Raw genomic sequence first — 18,306 nt, 5'->3', positions numbered from 1 at the left:
CCTGGCTGGAGCCCCACAGCTGGCTGGCCCTTTACCTTCGACGACACCCTGGCGTTCTCCAGCAGCACCCGGGTCCACACGGCAGGGTGGCGCGCCACGAACTTCCAGTCCTTGCAGACCTCAGCAGCCTTCAGCAGGGTCTTGGTGTCGAGGTAGGTGAAGATGCAGAAGAGAGCAGCTCGCATCTTGAGGATCTCCGGGCTGATCACCTCGTTGGAGCGGGACGGGCTGCCTCTCTCGGGCCGGACAGCCTTCCCGCCGCCCCCCTCGGACCTGGCTGTGTGACACACACCATCAGCGGGGGCATTGTGCGGGGAGAGGGGGACAATGCTGGGGGTGGGAGTGGAATTTGTGGGTAAAGTTTTCCCACGCTTTTAGCAGCTCCTGGTGCCTCAGCGTGCATTCAAAATAATAACCCTTCACCCTCCTCTAGCACCTTCCCTCCGGGGATCCTGGAACATTTTATAAACAACAACAGATGCCCCGGGAGTTTGGTCTGTATTGTTATTCCCATTTGAACAAGGGGGAAACTGAGGCACAGAGCGGTGCAGTGACTTGCCGAAGGTCAAAGAGAACAACGGAACCCAGGAGTCCTGAATCCCAGTCTGTCCCCTCCCCACCATGAATGGAATCAAGGAGTCCTGAGTCCCAGCCCCACCCCCTTCCCAGGAATAGAACCCAGGAGTCCTGAACCTCAGCAACCTCCAACCTCCCCACAAATGGAACCAGGAGTCCTGAATCCCAGTCAGGTCCCCACTCCCCCAGGAAAGGAACCCAGGAGTCCTGAATCCCTGTTGGCCCTCTCCTGCCCAAGGAATGGAACCAGGAGGCCACCTCCGTCCCCCCATGAAAGCAGCAGGGTATGCCAGCTGGTCCCTGCACTGCCCCACCAATGGGCCTCAACCTCAGCCAGGCCCACCCTGGGTTGCTGCGGCAGCCAACCAGCGTGCCAGTGGGGGGCAAATGTGCAGGCGGTTCTTGCAGAGCAGACCCCTCCCCTCGCAACTCATCTCACTCAAGCCGCGAGCAAACTGGGCTGGGGTTCAGATCTGGGGTGCGGCCGTGAAATGCTCCCTCTCCTTTTAACGATGCCCCTGGCCCGTCCTCGTCCTCCCTGGCAGAGCAGGCCTGGCTAGTGTGGGTACTGCACCAAGCACATCTCCCACTGACGGGAGACCCCAGGCCATTTCATAGGCACAAGGGAGCAGAATAAAGGGCCAAATCCAGACCTGGTGGAATCAATTGCAACTCCAGTGGCCTAAATGGGATGGGAGTGACAACTGTTTACATGAGCTCTGAATCTGGCCTTGTGGCTCAGCAATAGCTCTGATGGCCTGGACCCCCCTCAATCGTTCCCAACACACTTTGGAGGTGCAAGAAAAAACATTCCTGATGCCCCGACTTGCAGTGTTTTAGATGCTCCATCGCCAGGGTGACCGAGTTCAACTCTCTGGCAGAATGGTGTTCAAAAAGCCAGGGCTCTGATTTACAATGCTAACACCTCACATTCACCGAGAGAGCCTCTCTCCTCTGGGAGAATCCTGCCCACGCTCTCTAGATCACTTCACTCAGCCCCGGCATGCAGCCAGCTCTGGGGCGGAACACAGCAGCTGCTTAGCAGCATGCCACTACAGTCAGGGACATCCAGTGTTAGGCAGGAGGTCAGACTAGATGATGGGGACGGACCGTTCTGGCCTGTGAAGATGTGAAGAAGAGCATTGTATCTTGCTGAAGCTGCAGGGGGAACTGAAGGAGGCAGAATGTAATTATGGGGATTTGCGTTGTTTTTATGGAAAGCACCATGGGACCTTTCACAACTACAAAGGGTTAGGAACATTGGCGTTGCTGGCCTGGATCCAGCCCAGGGTCCATCTAGATCACTATCTCCAACAGTCACCAGCTCCAGCTGCTTCAGAGGAAGGCGTAAGAACCCCACACAGCAGGTATGGGATAATTTGCCCCAAGAAAGGTCTTGTCCTGGTCTCTAATAGCCAGAGATTGGTTCAAGCCCTGAAGCAGGAGGTCTAATATCTCTTCCAGTGTTTTTATCGTTCGTTATGCAAGGTCTGGACATTCCCAATAGCCATATCCCTCTTTGCAACTTGCTAAATTCTCGACTCTCTATCAATCAATGGGGTGACCTCAGCCAGAGACCACGTGCAGCCCAATCTCCCTTCTCTAGGGCAGGGATCATATTATAGACTTTTATCCTGTCTTCTCCTATTCGTCTCCTTTCTCAGGTAACAGTCCCATATTTTTCCAGGCCCTTGATCACCCTTCTCTGACCCCCTCTACCCCCAATTCTGCAATATCGGGTGTGAGATGGGGTGCCCAGCCCTGCACCCAGTCTCCAGATGAGGCTGCCCCATTGATTTGGAGAAAGGCATTCGAATATTTTCCATGATATTCTCCACCCCACTCCTGCTTCATGCTATTGCCTTGGTTGTGATTTTTGGCTGCAGTGGCACGTTGAGGAGAGGTTTTCACTGAGCTGCCCACAATGGTGCCCAAGCCCCTTACAAGAGCGGGTACAGTCCATTGCGTAACTTAATGTGCATTACTTTGGAGCTCGGTTTTCCATCTCCCCCAGACGCCGGTACCTCCCCAACCTTCCCCAGGCTGGAAGTGCAGGGTTCAGCGGGAAGAGCGCCCCCTACTGAACTGCCACTGCCAGGGTTTCCTAGCCAAGTGTGGGTCAGGGTCGCCCCTATGTCCGGGCAGTGGGGTTCCCCTCACCACCGGGATGGAGACTCACCCGTCAGCTTGCAGCTGTTCAGGGGCCTTGCCAGGTTCGCCTCCGGTGGGATGCGGCGGTCTTGCTCCCACACCTCAGCCTCCGACTCGGTTGTCCTGGAGCCCACGTCCGAGATGTCCCCCTCCTCTCCCTCGGTGCTGTCACGGTAGGGCCGGCGGTGCCAGTTCTGGATGGCCTGCCTGCGGAGCCCCGAGCTGCGGGCCACCACGGGCCGCTCGAAGCCGCCGTCCACGCCCCGGCTCTGCCCGCTGTGGTAGGGGTGCCCGTCGGCATTCTCCTCCGGCTGGTACAGCTCGGCGCCGTCGCTCTCGTAGCAGCCTGAGCTCTGGGAGACGGCCTTCACCCGGCTGGAGGCCCTGCGGGGATACGCAGCCATGAGGCGGATGGTCTTTCCTACCTGGGAGGCAGCAGGGAACTGGATCCAGAGCAGAGCTCCAGGGACAGTGGGGTGGCCTCGCACCCTGTCATAAATATAAAGGGAAGGGGAACCACCTTTCTGTATACAGCGCTATAAAATCCCTCCTGGCCAGAGGCAAAACCCTTTCACCTGTAAAACGTTAAGAAGCTAAGGTAACCTCGCTGGCACCTGACCCAAAATGACCACTAAGAGACCCTGTCATAAATATAAAGGGAAGGGGAACCACCTTTCTGTATACAGCGCTATAAAATCCCTCCTGGCCAGAGGCAAAACCCTTTCACCTGTAAAACGTTAAGAAGCTAAGGTAACCTCGCTGGCACCTGACCCAAAATGACCACTAAGAGGACAAGATACTTTCAAATCTGGAGGCGGGGAAAAAGCCTTTTGACTGTCTGTGTGATACCTTTGCCGGGAACAGATCAAGGATGCAAGCCCTCCAACTCCTGTAAAGTTAGTAAGTAATCTAGCTAGAAAATGCATTAGGTTTTCTTTGTTTTGACTTGTAAATTCGCTGTGCTGGAGGAAATGTGTATTCCTGTTTTTGTGTCTTTTTGTAACTTAAAGTTTTGCCTAGAGGGATTCTCTAGGTTTTGAATCTGACTGCCTGTAAGATTATCTTCCATTCTGATCGTACAGAGTTGTTCTCTTTTCTTTTTTTGTTCTTCTAATAAAGTTCTGATTTTTAAGAATCTGACTGGGTTTTTTGGGTCGTAAAATTCCAAGGCTGGTTTGTGCTCATCTTGTTTATTCTCAAGCCTCCCCAGGAAAGGGGGCATAAGGGCTTGCGGGGATATTTTGGGGAAATAGGAACTCCAAGTGGTCTTTTCCCTGTTCTTTGTCTAAATCACTTGGTGGTGGCAGCGTACTGTTCAAGGACAAGGCAAAGTTTGTGCCTTGGGAAAGTTTCTAACCTAAGCTGGTAAAAATAAGCTTAGGGGGCCTTTCATGCGGCTCCCCAAATCTGTACCCCAGAGTTCAGAGTGGGGAAGGAACCCTGACACACCCCAAACCCAAAAGCCCTGCTTACAGAAGAGCCCCCTGTTTATTTCAGGCACATGGCGGGGCCTCTGTATCTCGATGGTGAAGACGTTGCTCGGGGATAGCTCATCTGGAGCAGGCAGGGCTAGCAGTCCCCGTCAGACGCTCCCAGCCAGCAACTTCCCTGAGTTTCTAGGACAGTTTGCCTAAAGCTGCCCGACATTCCCCCACCTGGCGCTGGGGAGCCCCCAGGCCTACGAGGCAGCCGGCCCTTTGCAGCAGGTGGTGAGGGGGCCAGCCGATTAGCTGTAGAGAAGTCAGGCTCGGGGCCAGCCTCGGAGGCACGAACCTGGTTTAACTGGGACTTCATTGAAACAGAGGTTGTGCTGCATTTGGTTCCTCTAGTCCCCTGCCCCTGCCTCACAGGGCATGTCTACACTGTGATCCCGGGGTGTGAGTGCAGCCCAGCTTTCATCTCCCCAGCCGGGGTCCTGGAGCAGGGAAGCCGTGGCAGCCCGTGCTTCAGCATGGGCCACCTGGATCCCTGGGTAGCTCCTGGTGAGGCTCGCCCATGCGGAAGGCTGCTGCCAGGAGCCGAGCTAGCTGGGCTCCATTGACACAAACGGCAGTCACAGTGCAGACAGACCCAGAGAGGGCGGCGGTGGGGTCTAGACAGCACTTCCCAGAAATGAGCCATTCGCAAAACAGGCAATGAGGGGAAAGGGGGCACCTGGCCAGTCCATACTGTGCGGCTCCAGGGAATTTGAGGGGGGAACCCAGAGGCTGGGATAAAGGGCTAAACTCCCCTCAACGCCGCCATGCTTACAGTGGCCAAACTTAAAGAGCTAGTGAGCCAAACGCATCTCTGGGGTGACGCCACTAAATCAAGGGAGTTATGTTAGGGATGAATCTACCTCCATATGGCAAAAAGAGGCACGCCAGCTATTTGAATGTCCAGTAGCTTCCTGGATACGGACAACTCCCGGTTAACAACAACATTTCCCAGTGACTTTAATGTTAATGGGATTCGGATATCAGCGTGCTGCTTACGAGCGGCACTGTGTGGACGAAAGGCCCCAACTGCAGGCAGGTTTGCAAGGCTGCAGCCGGCGAAAGAAGTGCTAGGATGTACCTCGCTTGCCTGCAACCCGCAAACGTGCCTGCGGCCGGTGCTCCGCATGTCCTGGAGCTTCCTCAGGGGCTGCAGCCCCGCAAACCTGCCTGCGCACAGAACCACACAGGAGTTAAGGGGCTGCGAGCTGGGAGGGGAGGCTGTGGGCAAGGCAGTAGTGGGGAAGGGGACTGCTGCCGCCTGGGTGCCAGAGCTGCATGGTATCTCTCCCTGCACTCTGCGGGATGTGCCCTGCCAGGAGGCTGCGCCCAGGGAAGGAAGTGCTGGGATGTGCTGATCCATGTCCCCCAGAGAGGGGCTACCAGGCAGCTCTGTGGGGCCCCTAGCTCCCCTGCTTCCTCTAGAAAGCCTGGGCATCTGGGCTGCAGCCCCTGTTGCTGCCCTGCCTGGATGCAGGTTGGCAGGGTGGCAGCCAGGGAGGGCACAGCCCAGCACTTCCTTCCCTGGTGGCAGCCTCGCAAACTTGCCTTCACTCACTGGCAGCTGTCAGATAATGGCAACTTTCTGCTGGTAACCGAGGGGTTGGTAATGAATGGAATCCACTGCATTTAAAAAGATCTGACCAGACGGTCAGTCCTAGAGCAAGAACCAGTGAACTGAGTGTCCTGTTCTCTCTCTCATTCCCGACACCTGAAACAATGGGAACCACCTCTCCTGCTGGTACCTGGGGTCACCTACTGAAAGCCCAGATCCCAGAGACCAGACCCAGCTGAGGTGTGTGCAGAAAAGTCTGCTCTTCCAGCTACACCATCACATTAAACCTTTCAGAGACACCACCCTGATTCAGATGCAACTTCAGCCTCACGTCTGGGTCAAATGCACCTTAACTGCTTGGAAACACGCTATCAAAAGAGGCCGGATGTCAAAACCTCCCTGTCCTGTTCTAGTAAAGATTTCTGACAGCCCAGTCTTACACCTTGGTGCCTCCCACAAGATCACAGGGCGAGAGGAGAAGAATCAACCCACCCACCTATCCCAGTTCCTTCAGATTTCCGACTTCAAAGCATTTGTACAACTCAGCATGGCAAACAGCTTGAGATCAGTTATACAGACATGTCCAGCTGTGACATTCCCACCCACCCGCCAATGGACTGGGCAGACCTGCAGCCATCCAGGTCCAAGCTTGAAAGAAAAGGAAGGGCAGATCAAAAGGGAAAAACCGCCATCCTCCATGCTACTCCGACTGGCTGTGAACCCGGGAAGGCTCCGCACATACAAGGAAGCTGGGAAGCAGAATTTCAGGCTGTCGCAGAAGACAGTTTCTGGGTGGGCATTCGCCAGCCGCCGGCAGAGAATTCCCCTGGAAAGGAACCACAGGCTTCTTCCAAGCCCTAGTGACCACCAGCAAAACACACTCAGCCAGCCCCACCATCTGCTGCAGAGGATGTGAGCCAGAAGGTGCCCATGCCACGTGGGTGCACTTTCATGGGCGTCGTGGGCACTGATCCGGCTCAGCCTGTTTCCTGCTGGGAGAAGCTCCCCCATGGCTGCAAGAGAGATGGGAAAAGGATACTGGGCGAAAGCCAAGGCCAAGGCGTATGGAGACTGCTTACCCGGTGCTCGAGGACGATCTCTGATTGGACTCCGCGTAGGAGCTGTGGGCAGCTGCCCCGGGGCCGGCGTGCCTGTCTCTCTGGGGCAAAAGGAAGGAAGAAAAGGAGACCAGACACTGAAAGCCTTTCCAACTCATTCAACTCGGGAAAAGCCTCCCCCAGGGGATACCCTGACTGACTGCGTGTGGACATACCATGCGCTGAGAGATGACACTGGTGTAATGATGCCAGCATCAGCAGATCACCAGGGTGCAGTGTAGCATCTCCAGCAAAATAGCTCCTTGGCCAGCTGAGCCATGTGGGCAAGCAGGGTGGGTTCCAGCCCAGGCACAACTCCCAACACACCTTGGAGTCTGCTCCCCCGTCCAAAGATGCAGGATGAGACCAGCAAAACCTCCCATTTATACAGCGCCTTGCACTTGACAGGCTGGGCGTGACTTGCCCTTGAAATGGGGCCACTTCTGGGGTGGAATGTGCACGGCATTTTGCACTACCCAGAAAGGAGGTACTGACGAGTAAATTGGCCAAATAAAAATCCACACGTGTTTTTTTCTCAACGTCGAAGATGGTTCCCTCGGTTGGAAATTGGGGGCGGAGCCTGGGGCGAACAGCCCGGCTCTAGCAAGAGCACTAGGGGAACTTTAATCATAGATTCGGCGGGATGGAAGGGACCTCAAGAGGCCAGCTAGTCCACTGCGCCAGGCTCCTCAAGTAGCGGGGGGGACAGGGGCTCAGCACTGAATCAGTGGCCTCTCGGGAGCCACCCCCACCACCCGCCCGCAGAAACAGAACGTTTTCCAGGGCGGTCTCCCATCCAACCATTGCTCCCACTCAATGTTGCTTAGCTTGCGATGCAAGCAGCCCTTACTACACAATAGCACAGATGAGAGAGAGAAGGCTGGCAAATGCGCCCATGGAGGAAGGTGGCTTCCCAGAGGGCCTGGCAAGCAATAGACGTAATTGGCATGACGCGAAGAGGAGATACCGGTCTGCTGGCGCCCTTGGAGCCGGGCACGCTGCACCTTCCCAGGCTGCCGTTGGGGGTGGTGCTGCAGCTTATGATCTGGAGCTGCTTCTCCGCCCGGTCGGCCCGGTCCAGGAGCTCCTCGATGAACTGCTGCAGCCGCACCTTGGCGTTGGCCTCGCGGGCCGCCGTCTCCTTGAGGAACTGGTCTATCTGGACGACCTCCCTGGCGCAGGGGAGACAGTGAGAGGCAGAGGTGAAAACGCCGTAAGGCCGCCCTTCCCCCGGCGGATCCCGCCGCCCTCTGCCACATGGCAGCTTGCAAAGCTCTGGGAGCCAGGGGAGTATCACCAGCCCTGTTTGAACAACCAGGAAACTGAGGCACAAATGTTAGTGGTCTGATTTCCAGAGATGCCAAGCCCCTGCTGCCTCCCACCCTCGATCAGCCTCATCCCATCTCCCATAACCCCATCCCAACCCTGTTCCTTGGCCGACCCCACAATATAACCCTGCCCAGGATCCCACCCCACCCAATCTCCTCCCACCCTGATCCCCTTCAAGCTTCGCCCCACATGCTCTTGCACCTGTTCCAGTTCCCTGGGGTCTGGCTGGGAGAGGAGGGGGAAAGGGAAGGGGATAGTATATTGAGGTACATTTCCAAGGGATTTAAGCTGTACATCCCCAGTGCAGGAGTCACCCAGCTCTCTGGATTCTTCGGGCCTGAGGCTTTGAGGTACAGAGAAGTCAGGGCTCCTGCTGGCATTGGCAGGAGTCACAGGTGCTCAGTGCTTGAGTCTAAACGAACCAGCCAATCTCTTTGTCTGTGTGTCATGAGAATCCTCTCCCTCTGTGCTCAGCAGCAGTCGATCGTCCAGCCAGGGATGACGAGAGGCACCCAAGAGAGACCGCGTTAAGTGGGGACGAGCTGACCTGGCGTTGTCTCTCCTGAAATATATCCCTGTTCGCTCTCCACTCACCCGTTTAACATGACACCTTAATGGGGCTAATTCCACCGGCTGCCGTTCATCCTCCCACAGACTGGCCTTGCCAGGCCCATGGCACCAGGAATATACTGGCCAGCTTCACCTTCTGTGCCAGTTTCAGACAGGCAGGGAACATGGGGTGCACGTGAACCCCTGCATCTTAACCTGGAGCCAGCTCTGCCCTGCCAGTGACCTTAACCATCCCTCTGCAGGGTTTATCACCTATGGAAGAGCTGCCGTCACGCTATTTACCTTCTGACGGATTTAGGCGGAATATTTCAACCCCTGCTTTAGGGAAGGGAAGACCAAGGCACAAAGTGGTGAAATTACTTGCCCAGCAAGTCTCGGTTGGACGCAGGAATCCTGGTGCCTTGTCCTGTGTTGTAGCCATTAGCTCACCCAGGAGGTCTGCAATGGAGGTGGAGGTGGGACCCAGAGCTCCTGGCAGACTGGATTTCTTGGGCGGGGTCATCTCGGCTCACTGAGATGCGTGGTGGGATTTATCGCACAGTGAATGTGCACAGCCGTTAGTTCTTCCTGCACCGAGGACTCTAGACGTACCGAGGAGACCCGTTATCTGCACCTCGCTTCCCCACAAGCCCTTCTTGTCGCGAAAGGGGCTCCTGTCCCCAGCTCACTTCATGCACCTCCAAAGCTCCCTGGCATATTTACCCCCTGGCCTCCTCTCCCCAACGGCACCTGGAGAACCGACGCTTCCCTGCAGCCTCTGAGTTAAAGCCCAGAGGCCACAGGGCTCTGGCGTTGGCAGCATTCAGCATTTTACTAGGCAAATGAGCTGCGTTGCTCCCCGTCAGCCTCCCTCCTCTCTGGGCAGCTGATTGAAGCTAGAGGACTGTCTGTGCTCACTTCCCAACCCCAGCCCCCCCATGCCCTCTCACCCGCTGCTGGCCTGAGAAAGGGGGCAGAGCAGAGACCAGGCTAGCTGGGAATGCCAAAGAGATCCAATGACAGGTTTCAGAGTAGCAGCCGTGTTAGTCTGAATTCGCAAAAAGAAAAGGAGGACTTGTGGCACCTTAGAGACTAACCAATTTATTTGAGCATAAGCTCTCGTGAGCTACAGCTCACTTCATCGGATCCAACTATTTCTAGCACAGAATGTGTCTCACGCCGCTCTGGGCAGAGCCAGGGACAGCCGAGTGGAACTGAGAGGGGATGGGAGCTCTCAGAGTTAAAGGGGGGCGGGGTTGCTGAATTTGGGAGATGTCCTGTCCTCCCTGCTCAGTTCCCAGGCCTGGAGGCTGAGGGCCATTTGCTAGGCCACAATGGACAGCTGCAGAGCAAACAGCTCCCACAAGCAATGCGGATGGGCCTCACCTCCCAGCAGGGACCATTCGGACAGATGAGAGCTCACTCTCCATGGCCAATGTACCCCTTAGCCTCTCTGCTTTGATTCCCCACAAGGGGCCCATTGCCACAGGACCAGTTGTGTCAGGGAATTTTGCAATATGGACTGAAGTCCACCAAATTTTTTCCACCTAATGACCTCCCACTGAGTGCATCTCCATGGGCAGATGGCAATTCTGGCTCGGAGGAACCTGCCGTAAGACCTCCGTGACGAACCGATCGCTGGACTTCCATCGAGCGCAGAAAGCGCTTCTCCCACCGCTGAACCAGCGGCCAAGTCTGGGGTGGAACGCAGCAGCTGTTCGGCAGCACTGAGGAGAAGAGTAGCACCTTCTCCAGCCGAAACTGCTGGGGAATCCAGATTGGAATTTGAGCAGGCTACGAGGGCAAACCCTCCCCCTGGGAAAAGGGGTGGTGTGGGCACCTGACGTGAGGGCAGCACCGCGCCCCCCTGTCCCTGAGCTGAGGGCGCCGGTTCAGCAGACTCAGAGGGGATCACCAAGTGAATCACCAAGACCTGCGCTCTTGCGTTTCTTCCTTGCAGGTCTCCCGTCCATGCACTGACCAGTCAGAGGGAGGGCGGTTGTACCCCACCCTGCCTTCACCTTTCCCCTGTGAACACAGCCAGGAGACTTCTCCAGCCAGATCGGCTGTGTTGGGAGGGGCTGAGTTGGGGGACATTCAGCATCAGATCGGTCCCTTCTGTCAACCAGCGGCACTTGGCTGGAACAGAGGGCTCGGAAAACGAGACCTGCTACTTCTCACTCATAGACTATCAGGGTTGGAAGGGACCTCAGGAGGTCATCTAGTCCAACCCCCTGCTCAAAGCAGGAGCACTCCCCCAATTTTTGCCCCAGATCCCTAAATGGCCCCCTCAAGGATTGAACTCATAACCCTGGGTTTAGCAGGCCAATGCTCAAACCGCTGAGCTATCATCTCATTATGAAGCAGCTCTGGTTGCTGAGCCCTGGATTCTGCTCCGTTTAATAGCAGAGCAACAGGAATCACAAGGGTCACTTCACACCTCGCCGATGGGGCCAGGGCAATGGGGAAGGCTGTGCACAGATGCTGCCTAATTGCCCCCTATGGGCCTGATCCTGCCCCCCTGCACTTTGGACCCTGGCTAGCTGTGTCCCTCACTCGCCAATACACAGAATCGGGGGCTTGGATCGTCTGGGGCTCCGTCACTCCGGCAGCACGATGCCGTCACTGAGGTCACAAGCCTGCGGGAGCCAAGCCCGTCTCCGACACCCACTGCGCCAGCCCTGGCCGGAAATTCTGGCTCCAGGTAGAGGGTGAAAAGAGCAGCTGGAGCAGAGAACTCTGGAGATGCCAGGTTATGAAAATGCTACAGTCAAAATCCCCTGTTGCATCCACACCCACCCTCCCACCCACACACCCAGCATGATCTCCCGCAGCAACAGCCTCCCCGCACACGACAGCGGCCACTGGAGTCACGACTGGGCCTTGGGGTGATTCCTGGAAAAACACCGCAGCGTCGTTTTCACATCAGGGCTCGGAAGGGTCAGAAGGTTCGTGAAAAGCTACAGGGCATTTCCAGGCTCGGTCTCTGGGTCAAATCCAGCCTGGATCAGCAGTGCCGGCCATCGCGGGTGGACTCTGAATTGAATCAGTCTCAGTCCGGTTCCGAGGGGACCTGCTTCCCTCACCTGTGGAGGCAGAGCCAGGCCCTCTACCCCAGAGTGGGGCCAGCCTGGAATATCAGAGTTGGAAGGGACCTCAGGAGGTCACCTAGTCCAACCCCCTGCTCAAAGCAGGACCAATCCCCAACTAAATCATCCCAGCCAGGGCTTTGTCAAGCTGGGCCTTAAAAACTTCTAAGGAAGGAGATTCCACCACCTGCAAATGCCCCTCTAAATTAACTAAGCACAGATGGGAACTGAGCACTGGGATATGTTCTCATAGCCCCCCACAGCCTCCCCGTGCCCTTTAGTATCCACCTCACCTCCCTTTGGGGCTCGTTCCTTTTAGCTGCGCCTCCGAATCTTCCGTGCCACGCAGCAGCCCTGCTGCAAAGGGAGTGGAGAGGCTCAGCGCCAGCCTGACGGGGTCTCTCCGAGCCAGATGCCGGGCTGGGGGTGTCTGGCTCAAGGCAGGGTGCGCCTGGCAAAATGCGGGTACTGGGGCAGAGGTTCTCTCTTAGTTCCGTGCTTGTCCGGTGCCTAGCTCCGTGGGGTCCTGCTCCGCGGCCGGGGCTCCTACGCGCTAAGGTCATGGATCGTTACAGGGTTTGGTGGCTCAGTGTTGAGTGGCCACATGGTGACGCCTGCCCCAGGACATCAGCCAGGAAGAGGCCTCCACCCGCGGAGGGCAGCTCTCTCTCTGCCAGCAGCAAAATGCTCCCGGAGCCAGGCTGTGCTGAAATGCGATCGCTAGGTCTATCCACAGCACCCACTGCTATCGCGGCTCAGGGCTTGAGCCACAGCCCATCCAAATCAGCTGGAGTTGCTCCCTCACCCCCGTCGCATCCAAACGAAAGCTTCACCTCCGTCAGCCCCCCACCCCCACCCCGGCCCTGCAGGCAGCAGCCTCCTGCTGTGACGCAAAGAGCCACGCCGTGATGTAAACAGCACCCTGCCCCGACGTGCATCTCGTCACACAGCCAAGCACAAGTGCATTGTGACGCATGCCGCAACCCATCAGTGCGTCGCACCACGAATAGCTTCCTGCCACAACTGTGCCTCCTGGCCTGACGGACGTGCTCCAGAGGACGTCCCCCGGGAGGGAGACTGGGGATCAGCCTTGGCGTTTGAAAGGAAATTTACAGTCAAATCCCAAAGCCCGGAAACAGACCAGCTTCATCTCAGGGTCTGGCTTAGTATCCAACACAATTACCTCTGTGTGCATAGATCACGGTAAAATATCCACCTGCCTTCCCAGCGCTGCACTGCAGAATCCTGGGAAAACTCGCCTGTGATGGGAGCTTTATGTAACAGGAAATGCACCGGCAGAAACACAGCACGTAAAGGCTCTCGCATCCCCTTTAGCAAAACAGGTTTTTGTCCCCCTCCGAATAAATACCTTCCTGGAGTCGTCACGCTAGACTAGCCAAGGGACCCTGGAGAGGAGCCTGCAGCTCAGACTGGAGCTAGATTCATAGATACGAAGGTCAGAAGGGACCATTATGATCAGCTAGTCAGACCTCCTGCGTGACGCAGGCCACAGAATCTCATCCACCCACTCCTGCGAAAAACCTCTCACCTAGATTGGATGCATTGGAGTGACGATACACAGGTGAGTAACCCCCCTGGACTTAATGGGACTCCTTAGATGTGCGTTTGCAGGATCAGGGCCAAGCAGTGAGGGCTTGCCACACGCTCCAAGATTATTAGTGGTGTTATTTATCATTTATTCTGCAATAGCAGCTAGGAGCCCCAGTAATGGGGTCCTGGTTCATTGTGCCAGGTGCTGTACATTTATATTGCTATTAGGCAGGTGTATTGCGGTAGTGCCTAGGAGCCCCACACCAGGACCCTATGGGGTGAGTGCTGTACAAACACAGACCAAAAAGATGGTCTCTGTCCCCAAAAACTTACAGTCTAAGGATAAGGCCAGAGTCCCACGGGTTTGTATTTGGAGGTTGATGGGGTGAAATAGGGGAGAAACAAAGGGGATGGGAGGAAGAGGGAGCAGGGCTGTCATAATTATAGGTGATTATTAATTCGTATTATTTTTCTTCCCACCTAATCAAAGAACAGGGCCCCTTTCTGCGAGGTGCGGTACAAATGTCAGAGAAAGAGGCTCCCTGCCCCAAAGAGCCTGCAGAGTCTCCGAAAAAGAACTAGGCAAAGAACCAATGAACTCTTCAAGTGGGAATGGATTGAAGATCGGAGGTTAAAAATGCACTCACAGTGCACCCGCAGTGTAAGTGGGGAAAAAAAGGGTGGGGGAGGGAAGGGCTGGCAAGCACAGAGCAGCTGGCAGAGAAAATAGCAAAATAGGTTAAGTCTAGCCAAAGGGGTTAATGGGAGAACCCAGAGCCAGTGATAAATGAGGAGGAGGTTGAAATGAATGACTTGAAACCGGCTAAGATGTCGAGCCCTTTTTCCAAATGCGTCATTCCCCCCCAAAAAGTAGGAGCAATTGGGAAGAATATTAATATTAATCAGGTCAGGAAATATTTGGAAAATGGGCCCATACAGTAACTTCTGGCCCAGCTGCCATGCGTCTTGGGGAACTAGTGGAGGAGTTCACTGCACTGCTGACAATTACTGGGGGGAAGGGACCAGAGGACGGGAAAATCAAAGGTAGCGTTGATATTCAAACAGTGGAAGAAGAGAGACCTTGATGATTACTGCCGCATCTGTCTACGTTTATCCTTAGTGAAGCGATTGAACAAATAACCATAGTAAAAACAGATCCCGAGTACACAGGATAAACAGACTGGCGAGCCATAAGCAGCATTGAGAGGTTACAAGGAATAAATCAAGCCCAACAACCTTGATTGGCTTTTTTTTATAGGATTACAAATTTATCGGAGGATGGGAATGCAGCCGATGTAACGTACTGGGATTTTAGTCAAACATTTTATCCCTTGGCTTGTGAAATCTTACTTGAAAAATTAATTTAAGCTGGCAGGGATCTGAACACTGTTGCACGGATGGAAATTTGGCTGGAAGGCCATAAACAAAGGGTAATGATATATGGCAATGTAGCAGATTAAGGGCGGGATGTGAGAATAGGGTACAGTAGTGGCTGACATCCCATTTTATTTGACATCTCCATTAATGATGTGGAAGAGAGAGTAGATGTCACATTAGTTAAATCCACAGATGATCCTAAATGAGAGGCATTGTGACATCCGTAAGGACAAAGAACTAACACAAAAGGACCTACCAGGTTAGGTCCTCAGCTCGTGTAAATCAGTGTAGCTCCTCTGAAGTCAATGAAGTTACTTTGATTTTCACCAGCTGAGATCTGGCCCCTGGAGAAGCTGGAGACGTGAACAGGAAATACAAGGGAATAGATCTGGGGGGGGGGAAATAATCCAAAGGACAGATCTTTGTTAGGAGGGTGAGATCTGGAAAGCAACTATGCTGAAGCAGCCCTCAGGTGGGAAGGGGAAAGCAGAACAGACCTGAGTTTATGATGCAGTACAGCAACAAATGGTGGACCCCTTGGCTCTATGCACAGAGACATCTCATTTCAGCACAGGGATGTCATTACAGCTAGTTGGAAATGTTTTGCCAGCATTTGTATTTCAATGAAAACTGCCTTTCGGAAGAAATGGACATAGCGCAAGACAATGTCTAGCATTGGCAATGTTTTTTCAGGTTTTCACGGCAAACGTTTCAGATTCCGACAACTGAAAAGCAAAAGCAAATCAGGTTTGGCTTTATGTGTTTTCCGTTTTCCTCTGAAACGTCCACTGTTTTTCCATCACAATTTCGGTGCCACCAAATATGTTTCAGAAGAACGTAGCACTGGAAGAGGTCTCCTGGGCCATGAAGTCCAGTCCATGTTTTCCCAGGCAACCCTGTCATATCATCCCGTTTAGAAACTTACCAAGCACCGTCTTAACTCTCAATAGGTTCCCCCCACTGCCTGCTCCTATTGGGAGTCTGTTCCAGACCACCCTCCTCTGATGGCTAGAAACACTTTTCTAATTGCCAGCCTTCATCTACTCATGGCCAATTAATTCCCATTTGTTCTTGTGCCACCATTCTCCTTTAGCTGAAATACCTCTTCTCCCTCCCTGGTATGTATCACTCTGTATTTCATTTTCTTCTACATTGTTCACAAGAAATAAAACATATTTCCCAACTAGCTCTAGAGGGAATACTTCTTGGCTGCAGGGGGCCGCTGTGACCACTTCTGGAATATTGTATTGCATGGTGGGCATCATGATGCCCAAACCGGGGGGGGGGTTCAGAGAAGTGCAACAGAAACCATCAAGAGGCTGGAAGGACTGACTAAAGGGAAGAGATGAAACAGATCTAGTGTGGCTAAGCAATGATTCCGGGCAGGGGACTAGATAGCCCAGGACCTGCAAGACTCGAAACACCCAGAAGGGGAAGAAGATAGGGTGGTGCGAGGGCTATGACTGGGGTTATGGGAGGAAAACAGGAAGGCTTCAGTCAAGGAAGTCCTGCTTGTCAGGGAGATGGATCGAGCTGTGAAATAGCCTCAAAAGAGCGGAAGCCACATTGCTTGGGACATTTTAAAACTAAAGTGGACTGAACACTAGACAAGCTCCTCTAGTGGACCAACCCTGCATTGGCTGTGAGGTACGGGTTGGACGAGCTCTTTGGTCCTTTGCATCTCTAATGTCCGAGCATCAGAGCCTTAGCTGGTTTAAACGGGCATAAAAAGAGGACTGGACATTTATATGGCTAACAAAGTATCCACAGTTATAATAGTTAATGCTAACAGTCTGGAAGGGGTACGAAGGCATTAAGTTTGGCTTTACCCATCGAGATCCAGAAGGTCTAGTATGACAAGTCCTACATTCTTCTATGGCACCGCTTATTGAGGAGCTGGCCTGTATTTCTGTGACAATGACACACACACACACACACCCTGAGAGTGGAAACATACACACACACAGAATCACACATGAGCACAGAGACATGTGCACTGCTGCGGACACATGAGACCACACGGAAGCACATTAGTGTGTGCAAGGGAGCACACGCATGCCTCCCCCTGCAGAGAAGATGGGGCAGAGACTCACTGTTGTTTGCGGGTCAGCTCCTGCTCCTTCTGCACCAGGTCCTGCTTGAGGGAAGCCAGCATCTCCACGCTGACGTCCACCTGGCGGGAGAGCTCCGTCGCCCGGTCCTCCAGCTCCTGCTTCTCCCGGCTCAGCCTCACGCTCTCCTGCTTGGCCTTCTCCAGCTCCGAGCTCTTCCGGTCCAGTTCCACCTGCAGCCGGCCCACCTGCGAGGCGATCTTCTGCTCCACCTCTTCCGTCAGCTTCTCCAGCCGCTTGTCCACCTCCAGCTTCTCGAAGGCCCGGATCTTCAGGCGGGTCAGGCCTTCCTCATAGGCGGCGTCCACCGCGGCAGCAGCGGGAGGGGTGGTGGCCGAGCTCATGGCCTTGCGGGTGAAGATCTCAGTCAGCGGGATCTCGATCTCATGCACGTAGCGGGACGCAGAGGAAGAGGTGGGCTCCAGCTCGTCGGCCGAGATGAGGTCGCAGGCAAAGCGCTGCTCCTTGCCCTGGAAGGAGGTGCTCTCGAAGATCTCCCGGCGGGCAGCCGGGGTCAGCAGGGTGGCGTCGGACGCCAAGGGGAAGACAGTGGCATCGCAGATGCTGTTGGTCTTGGAGAGGACATAGAGGGTCTCATAGGTGTGGTTGTACTCCAGGTGGGCCCGCAGTGAGGAGAGGCTCCGGAAACGCTTGTGTTCCCCGCAGCGCGGACAGCGGTAGGGCAGGTCCAGAGAGGCCATCCCTCAGCCAGAGCCGCTCCGCCTGCCGCACGCCCCTCCGCAGGAAGCAAGCAAGGCCCCTGTCATGGTGCAGGCCAGGGGGCGGCGGGGGCACAGGGAGGGGTGCTGGCGTTGGGGGGAAGAGGGCACTGTGGGGCGGGGCGCTGGCTCCACAAGGGCATTTCCGGTTAAGGGCCGAGAGGCAGACTTGGTAAGCGGGTGGCACCCCAGCCCGGTGAGCCTGAGGGAGGTCCGTGCACCATCGGGCGATGCCGGCGCCGGGCACTGAAAGAGAAAAACAATGCCAGCAGTTCATGGGCAGTGCTTTCCTCTTCCCTTCCCCCAATCACTCCCCCCACAACCCCTCTCCTTCACCCCCACAGCTACCACTTCTTGTTCCTCTCCCTTCCTCCGGGACACCTTAGCTCTCCCGTTCCCACCAGTCCTCTCTCTCCCCAAACACCTGTCCTTCCTATTCCCCTGCCTCGGGATCTCTCTCCTTCCCCAGCTCCTCTCCTGGGTGGCTTTGCCCGCAGTGTGTAAAGAGACAGCCCTCTCTCCCCCAGGCTGGAGGTTTTAAAGCCCCACTCTGTCTGAGCATGTTTGCCTGAGACAGTTTCCTAGAAGATCTGCTCTAGTCAAACCGGGAATTGTTCTCTGGCCCCCAGGAGGTCAGACTAGCTGACTGCAATAGCCCCTTCTGCCCTTGAGTTCAGCCAGCCAAACGTTCGCTCCCCGCCCGTGGGCATCAAACCCCTCCCTTGCG

The 18,306-nt window shown here is 55.0% G+C and overlaps 1 protein-coding gene across 3 annotated transcripts in view; it reads right to left on the bottom strand.

Moving 5' to 3' along the window:
• Nucleotides 1-18,306, bottom strand: part of FBXO41 (F-box protein 41) — a 72,955-nt gene that overhangs the window by 37,755 nt on the left and 16,894 nt on the right. For 2 of the 3 annotated variants that reach the window (XM_048846409.2, XM_048846410.2), the window contains exons 2-6: nucleotides 16,843-17,825; nucleotides 7,822-8,026; nucleotides 6,837-6,916; nucleotides 2,756-3,111; nucleotides 36-277 (exon numbers count right to left, since the gene is read on the bottom strand). In XM_048846409.2, coding sequence (XP_048702366.1) covers nucleotides 36-277; nucleotides 2,756-3,111; nucleotides 6,837-6,916; nucleotides 7,822-8,026; nucleotides 16,843-17,561 — 1,602 coding nt within the window. In that variant the 5' untranslated portion in view covers nucleotides 17,562-17,825. The remainder of the gene's footprint in view (nucleotides 1-35; nucleotides 278-2,755; nucleotides 3,112-6,836; nucleotides 6,917-7,821; nucleotides 8,027-16,842; nucleotides 17,826-18,306) is intronic. The other variant, XM_048846411.2, reaches the window with a different exon arrangement.

This window comes from Caretta caretta, chromosome 4, assembly GCF_965140235.1.
Source record: "Caretta caretta isolate rCarCar2 chromosome 4, rCarCar1.hap1, whole genome shotgun sequence".
Lineage (NCBI taxonomy): Eukaryota > Metazoa > Chordata > Testudines > Cheloniidae > Caretta > Caretta caretta.
Note: the sequence above shows the minus strand (reverse complement) of the source record. Positions and strands in the feature narration are given on the sequence as shown.